The sequence below is a fragment of the Trichechus manatus genome, unplaced genomic scaffold (assembly GCF_000243295.1).
Source record: "Trichechus manatus latirostris isolate Lorelei unplaced genomic scaffold, TriManLat1.0 scaffold00171, whole genome shotgun sequence".
Classification (NCBI taxonomy): domain Eukaryota; kingdom Metazoa; phylum Chordata; class Mammalia; order Sirenia; family Trichechidae; genus Trichechus; species Trichechus manatus.
This window is the reverse complement of record NW_004444107.1, coordinates 2,739,337-2,748,198: the sequence shown is the minus strand read 5'-3', so window position 1 is coordinate 2,748,198 and position 8,862 is coordinate 2,739,337. Positions and strand designations below refer to the sequence as shown.

Here is an 8,862-nt window from a genome sequence, read left to right as displayed (position 1 = left end):
GGTTTTATTCCAATTGTCACATAATCTTAAAAAATAAAAGTATTCACTAGACAATATCATTACTACAATTATTAGTGTTGTTATTATATTTATTTTATCTTTTTGATAACAGGGGAACTATTTTTTAAATATGCTTTGTTGCTGAGCTTGTAAAATATTTTCAGATATGATTAATTTACAAAAAAGACAACACAGCATATAAACGGTGAAGAGCACATACTTTGGATCCAGATTGGATTCAAATATTGGTTCTGGCATTTACTGGCTGTGTGCTCTATGCAAGTTATATAACCTCTTTGTACCTCAGTTTCTCCTAAAAAAAAGAGGTCAAAATAGCATCTACCTCATTGGGTTTTCTAGGAAGGTTAAATTTGTTGATAACATGTAAAGTACTTAGAACAAGCATCTGGGAAATAGTAAGCACTAAAGCAGTGTGCGAATTTGCCATGATTATTATTACGCTGTTACAATTATCATGATGAAGCACAGCCAGAGCTCCATCCTGCTGTATCTGCTATATCATGTATATTAATGAAAATGTCTTTGAAAATAAGTAAGGAGCACCTTGACAGTGGGAGAAGCTTTCAATAAGCCATGATCAACCTGGAAGATCAACACTCGCAAGCCCGGCCCTGGCGCCGGGCAGGGGCGCGGCGCTCGATTTCCTTCCCTGCCGCCGTCGTCCTCCTGGTGCGCATGCTCAGCCGCGCTCGGCCCTCGCCTTTGATTTATGTTTCTGGACGGCCACGGCGGCCCGGGCGGCTTTGGGGTGCGCAGTGAAGCCGCTGGAGCGGCGGCGGTGGCAATGTGAGGAGCATCCCGGGGGAGGCAGCTGCCGCTCCTCGGTGAGTATCTGGGAAGCGCCACCATGGCGATCCGCAAGAAGAGCACCAAGAGCCCCCCAGTCCTGAGTCACGAATTCATCCTGCAGAATCATGCGGACATTGTCTCCTGTGTGGGCATGTTCTTCGTACTGGGACTGATGTTCGAGGCGACAGCAGAAGCATCTATCGTTTTTATCACTCTTCAGCACAGTGTTACCATCCCTGCAGCGAAAGAACAAGCCACGGAATCCAGGTCCCTTTATAATTATGGTGTCAAAGATTTGGCCACAATCTTTTTCTACATGCTAGTGGCAATAATTATTCACGCCACAATTCAGGAATACGTGTTGGATAAAATTACCAGGCAAATGCAGTTTCCCAAGACGAAACAAAGCAAGTTTAATGAATCTGGTCAGCTTAGTGTATTTTACCTTGTTTCTTGTATTTGGGGCACGCTCATTCTGATCTCTGAAAACTACGTTTCAGACACTACTGTTTTGTGGAGGGCTCATCCTCATAACATGATGACATTTCAAATGAAGCTTTTCTACATATCCCAGTTGGCTTACTGGCTCCATGCTTTTCCTGAACTCTACTTCCAGAAAACCAAAAAACAGGACGTTCCCCGTCAACTCATCTACTTTGGTCTTCACCTCTTTCATATTGCTGGAGCTTACCTTTTGTACTTGAATCATCTGGGACTTGTTCTTTTGGTGTTGCATTATTTTGTTGAACTGCTATCCCATATGTGCGACCTGTTTTACTTCAGTGATGAAAAGTATGAGAAAGGGTTTTCTCTGTGGACAATTGTGATTGTTTTGGGAAGACTGCTGATTTTAATTGTTTCGGTACTTACTGTTGGCTTTCATCTTGCTGGATCTGAGACTCAGAAGCCGGATATCATTGCTGGAAACTTCAACGTGTTGGCTGCAAAAATTGCTGTTCTGTCTTCCAGTTGCACGATCCAAGCATTCATAACATGGAATTTAATTACTGTCCAGCTTCAGAGGTGGCGGGAACAATCTACTTTTGAGGCCCCCTGTGTGAAGAAAAAACGGACAACGACTAAAGGAAGATCTTCTAGAAAAGGAACAGAAAATGGAGTGGAAACTTCAAACAGAGCAGACTCCCCCCGTAGTAAGAAAGAGAAATGACCATAATGAATTTCAGTCTAATTGATCACTGTCCCCAAAGAAATATGCTCCTTACTATAAGCTATCTTTCTGGACTAGAGATTTTTCTGTTCTTGAAAATAGTGTGTGCTCTTTGATTTTTGCTGTTGTGCTGTTTCGTGTATTTTTTCCCCCAAGTCATTGTGGGGCTATTATAATCAGTGAAATCATTTGGGTTTATTTGAAGCTAATCTTTTTCAAAATAGATTAGGGACCACCACCATACTTTTTTTTTAACCTTTTAAACATTTTTCTAATGATTTGGAAAGATAACTACAAACATTCCACATACCAGTAATACAATGTCTTGTTCCCACCACTTTTTTAAATAATATTAGTAAGATGGTCTCTTCCAGCAAAGTCGTGTTTTTAATGTTCTCTTTCAGGGCATATGGAAAGAGTATGAAGGTAGAATTCAAAAGTCAACTATAATATGTTTTCACTCTTAGCTAATTCTTAGATTTTTTTTTTTTTTTGGCAGAATTTATAACTGGAGAGATCTGTAAAACCACTAGAATAACCATATGTTTTGTTTGATAAGTAGTGGTGGTTAGTGATCATCCCTTTAAAAAAAAAAAACAAAAAAAAAACTGCATACTAGTGGTTAAAATGTGTGGAGATTTATTGACATATACAATGAATCAAAATATCTTAAATTAATATAAAATTAATATTGAAGAGGTAAAGTCATGTCATTTTAAACAGTTGTAAACTGGAAATCAGAAAATTAAATATTTAATGTAAAGAGGAAAATCAGACTTAAATAGCCTTGGTATGTTTATTAAAGATGATTCTTAATGGGGCTTGACAGAAGCTTAGTGTGCGCAGCATCTTAGAAAAATATTGTTTAAATTGTAAATCGTTTTGAAAAATGATGCTTATTTGATTTGGCGCAGTGGTTATGTGTTCAGCTGCTAATCAAAAGGTCGACAGTTCAAATCCACCAGCTGCTCTTTGGAAACCCTATGGGGCAGTTCTACTCGTCCTATAGGGTCACTATGAGTCAGAATCCACTCGACGGCAATGGGTTTGGTTTTGGTTTTATATAAAAATCAGCTAATTACATTTGGAAAACATTTAATGCACTCACCTTAAATTGAAAATCAGGTGGATATGAAAGACCTTTTAAAATAATATTACAATTGTAGCTGTGTTTTCATCTTTAATTGAGAAAAAATATTTGTATTAGACATTTTGGGAATATGTGTGTATATATACACACACACACACACACACACACATAATTCTTAAAGAACCTGATAGAAACAATGGTCTGTTGTGATGGAGTATTTATATTTATCTCCTTCCTTCAGATTTCATTTCCATATTGTGCGTGCTGATATTTTCAAGCAGACGGTGCTTTAGAAATATTCCAGGGCAAGGCCATATATTTCCTATACGTCTATATTTTCTCTGATGTAAATCTCCGAAAATGAAATTTAGTAAACTTGCATTGCAGGCCAAAGACAGAAGAGCTATTCTTGTCAAAACTTTCTTTTCTAGTCTACGTTCAAAGGTAAGTAGCAAAGCAAAGTTGCTGCTTTTTTTGGTTGTGGATTCCATCATCCTATTTTTTTCTCCCCTCAATTGCCTGATACTATATGTAGTGTCGGTAGGACATGCTAAGACGTCCAAAGTACAAGGATTCACAGTTTAACCATCTGTTGTGCAATTGCAAAACTTCTCATTTGATAAAGGGCCTCTGTCTCACTTCCTTCCCTTTTAATAGATGTTAGCCTATTACTTATAAACCCCACTTCTGGTAGCAAATTTCTTATCCATTATGTGCTTCATTTGCAAATAAGTACAGACCTGACTCAAACTGGCAAAAGATTATAGGAAAACTCTTGCCTCGCACATCTGACAAGGCCAAGAGTTAAGTTGGGATTGTTATTCAACATGACTACGGCCTGTATCTGTTTTTCTGGGATTTTCTTAACTCTGTTCCCTCAGATTGGCTTCCCACTTGGCAACAAATGACTACAACAATTCTGGTCTGTACATCTGCATGCTATATGGTACAAAGGAAAACAGAAACACTGATTTCTAGAATTCCTAGAACACTGAGAGTTACCTTTAGTGAACTCATTTCTTAAAGGGGTATTCTGTGCTGATTGATTTAAGTTAGGCTGTATGCTTCACCTACAAAATAAAATCTTCTTTATTGTAAAATGTGGTTTCATAAGAGGTAGCAGGGTTATTGAGATGAAAAGAGGGAAAGGATACTGAGTACACCTCAATTACTCATAAGAGTTTAATAAATATTGCCAAAAAATAAGTGTATCCCAAATAAATTATGAAAGCAACATTAAACATTAACATGTTTGCTTACTGTGTCCATCCAAAAGGTTAAGTGTCTCTGTTTTCTAAATTACACTCTCAAATAACTCATGCTATAATAAATCTCAGTGTAAAGATTTGGTCTCTGTAAAAATGAACCACATAGAAGGATAAATTTTCATTATGACTATTCAAGGTGTTACTAAAGTGAGCTCAAATAACTGACTAGTCACCTCAAATTTCAAAAATCAAAAGATGTAATCTGTTATGTGAATTTAAAGTTTACTTTCAATTATTGCCAAACTGTATTCTTTAAATAATTCTACAGGTATAGGTTTCCTAGGATGAATTTAAAGTATAATTTTCTTTAGAAAGTGATTCTGTTAACATTTAATTAAAAGTTAATTAATTAAATTAACATTTAATTATCCAATCTTTTTTAACAAATACTATGAATGTGTTAACCTATCTAAGGGACAAGCAAGTTTTAGGCCCTATTCTACTGATCAGTGTAATTCTCCATCTTATTTCAATAAAAAAAACAGTACCTTTGTAATATTTATCTCTCATCAGTATTTGCTTATCTGTAGAGAAACCATGGGTAGGCAACAGTGTATTGACTTGGAATAGATCCAAGATGTTCAGAGTTACCACATTGATAATTTAAAGCTTTCTTGAAGACAGAAAATTCTCTGAAACTTTAACTTGGAAAAACAAGGGTGAAGTTTTATCACTCAACTAGACCAAGTGAGAATAATTTATGTATAATAACAGAAGGCTTATCGCTGATGCTTTACACAGGAGATGTCACATGGGGGCAGTTCCTGAGAGGAAGTTCCTAGGGAAAGCATCCTTGAGACTATGGATGTGGCATAGGCCAGGATTTGAGTACTTGTAATGTGGCAAAGAATGCATTCCAGTTAGGAGAGCAGACCATTGTAATCTGGATACAGAAGGTTGACTTGCCTTGCGAAGAGGATAGACCCTGTTGGTGAGTATATGGAAGTAATTGTCGCTTAATTACCAGAGAATCCATAAATACTCCCACTTCCTGAATTTCTGTGGAAAAAGAGGAGATCTTTTTCACTGCAAACTTCCAATCAAATCTACATCCTGAGAGAAAATACTAATTCTAAATAAGACAGATGATTTACCTGCCATTTCTTCTCGACTATGTAGGAAAATTATTACAAATCCATCATACAAAAAAATGTTTCCAAAATATTAACTTGGAATTCTCCTGATGATTATATCACTGTCTACACGCTGTGATCTTAATCCCTGTAAGCAAATCCCATTTAGGTCCTGCACCGCACCTGGCGGTTGTCAGTACTCAGTAAGTACGGAATCCGTCAAACATTAAGAAATCTGCTCCCGAGGTGATTCACTTGCTCCTTTTCCTGACAGGTGACATTGTGCTTTGGGTTATTACTTTCTGTCAGCTAATCTTTTTTATTTTACGATCTGAAAAATACATTGAAGTGTAAAGTGACTACTTAAAGGGATATTTGCATAACTAAAGAGAAGACAGTGAAATCTGATACGTGATGAAAGGGTCTCTCGAATTGAAAGGAGCAGGATTAAATTAAATTCACAGTAATGATGTGAAAGCTCAATCCCACCTAGAAAGCACCTAGGGTTCCTTTTAAGGCATCCTGCATCTCTGTAATTCAGGCAGAAATATATTTTAAATAAAGGTCAAATTGATTTTCTACAATATGGTAAAAAATGCTCTATTTCAACACAACCAGCACCCAATCAAATCGTGTTATCACACAGAATCTTATGACTTGAAGAACATTTGGGAAAATATAGAGCATTTCCTGGTGCATCATTGGGATTTCAACTAAATATCATAGACTAAAAGTATTTAAATCTCAAGATAGATTTAATATTTACTTTTTTTCCTCATTGCTTAAAGAAAAAAACCTGTCTTCTTTCCTCAACCCTCAAATAAATGAAACCAATAAATACAAACTTGCCAAAGTTGTCAATACAAATATTAAAATATAACTCTGAAATTTAATGCATTGCTATTTGAAAGATGTTTCCAGTTATATGGATATAAATTCAGCAGAGGAAGGTGATAATATGATTATAAATTATGGTTAACAAAAGAAGTCAGGGCCAAGGCTCTGCTCTAGCCTTTATAGCTGTGTGAACTGTAGAAGACACCTAAACATTGTTAAGTTTTGGATACCATGTCACTAAAGTGACCATTGCATTTACGTATCTCAAAAAACTATGAGGATTCATAATTTATACATTTACATCTTATAAATAGTTTCTCACTCTGTGTATATATGTGTGTGTATAAATAGTCTCTCATTCTGTGTGTATGTATACCTTAAAGTAAATATATACACATATATGTATAAACCAAAAACCAGACCCATTGCCATCGAGTTGATTCCAACACATAGCAACTCTTAAGATAGAGTAGAACTGCCCCATAGGATTTCCAATGAGCATCTGGTGGATTGGAACTGCCGGCCTTTTTGTTAGCAGACGAGCTGTTAACCACAGTGCTATGGGGCTCCTATGTATGTATAGTCTGTGTATATACTGATGTTGTTGTTGTTAGATGCCATTGAGTTGGTTCCAGCTCAGCGACCCTATGTTCAACAGAAAGAAACGCTGCCCAATCCCGTGCCATACTCAAAATCATTGTTATGCTTGAGTCCATTGTTGCAGCCACTGCGTCAGTCCATCTCATTGAGGGTCTTTCTCTTTTTTGCTGACCCACCACTTTACAAAGCGTGATGTCCTTCTCCAGGGACTGGTCTCTCCTGAAAACATGTCCAAAGTATGTGAGACGTAGTCTTGCCATCCTTGCTTCTAAAAAAGCATTCTGATTGTACTTCTTCCAAGACAGATTTGTTTGTTCTTTTGGCAGTCCATGGTATAATCAATATTCTTTGCAAGCATCACAATTCAAAGGCATTAATTCTTCTTCGGTCTCCCTTATTCATTGTCCAGCTTTCACATGTGTATGAGGAGATTGAAAACACCATGGCTTGGGTCAGGTGCACCTTAGTCTTCAAGGTGACATCTTTGCTTTTCAACACTTTAAAGAGGCCTTTTGCAGCAGATTTGCTCAATGCAATGCATCTTTTGATTACTTGACTGCTGCTTCCATGGGTGTTGATTATGGATCCAAGTAAAATGAAATCCTTGACAACTTCAATCTTTTCTCCTTTTATCATGATGTTGCTTTTTAGTCCAGTTGTGAGGATTTTTGTTTTCTTTATGTTGAGGTGGAATCCATACTGAAGGCTCTCGTCTTTGATCTTCATCAGTAAGTGCTTCAAGTCATAGCTTCCAGCATCACAGCAACACACAAGCCTCCACAGTATGACAAACTGACAGACCCGGTGCGGGGGGTTGTTTTCCTTAGGTGCCAATAAGTCCATTCTGACTCGTAGCGACCCTATGTACAACAGAATGAAACACTGCCCAGTCCTGTGCCACCCTCACAATTGTTGCTACATTTGAGCCCATTGTTGCAGCCACTGTGTTAATCCATCTTGTTGAGAGTCTCCCTCTTTTTGATGACCCTGTACTTTACCAAGCACAGTATCCTTCTCAAGGGACTGGGCCCTCCTGATAACATGTCCAAAGTACGTGAGTCAAAGTCTCCTCATGCTTGATTCTAAGGAGCATTTTCGCTGTATTTCTTCCAAGATAGATTTGTTCTTTCTTCTGGCAGTCCATAGTATATTCAGTATTCTTCACCAACACCATAATTCAAAGGCATCAATTCTTCTTTGCTCTTTCTTGTTCATTATCCAGCTTTCACATGCATATAAGAAGATTGAAATTACCATGGCTTGGGTCCGGTGCATCTTAGTCCTCAAAGTGACATCTTTGCTTTTCAGCACTTTAAAAAGGTCTTTTGCAGCAGGTTTGCCCAATGCAATAAGTCCTTTGATTTGTTGACCACTGCTTCCATGAGTGTTGATTGTGGATCCAAGTAAAATTTCCTTCGTCAATTATGATGTTGCTTATTGGTCTGGTTGTAAATATTTTTGTCTTCTTTATGTTGAGGTGTAATCCATAATGAAAGCTGTAGTTTTTTATTTTCATCAGTAACTGCTTCAAGTACTCTTTGCTTTCAGCAAGCAAGGTTGTGTCAGCTGCATATTGGTAATGAGTCTTACTCCAATAGTGATGCAGCGTTCTTCATACAGTCCGATTTCTTGGATTATTTGCTTAGCATACAGATGGAATAAGTATGGTGAAAGGATACAACCCTGGCACACATGTTTCCTGCTTTTAAACCATACGGTATCCCCTTGTTCTGTTTGAACAGCTTCTTCTTGGTCTGTGTATAGGTTCTGCATGAGCACAATTAAGTGTTCTGGGATTCCCATTCTTCACAATGGTATACATAATTTGTTATGATCTACACAGTCAAATGCATTTGCAGAGTCAATAAAATACAGGTAAACATCTCTGATACTCTCCGCTTTCAGTCAAGATACATCTGCCATCAGCAATGATATCTCCGCTTTCACATCCTCTTCTGAATCTGGCTTGAATTCCTGGCAGTTCCCTGTCGATGTACTGCTGCAATTGTTTTTGAA

General features: G+C 37.5%; 1 protein-coding gene across 1 annotated transcript; it reads left to right on the top strand.

Moving 5' to 3' along the window:
* The first annotated feature begins 868 nt into the window (after positions 1 to 868).
* Positions 869 to 1,980, top strand: TRAM1L1 (translocation associated membrane protein 1 like 1). The gene has a single exon (XM_012558527.2). It carries the CDS (start codon positions 869 to 871, stop codon positions 1,976 to 1,978), a length of 1,110 nt encoding a protein of 369 aa, XP_012413981.1. The 3' UTR covers positions 1,979 to 1,980.
* Positions 1,981 to 8,862: the final 6,882 nt, after the last annotated feature.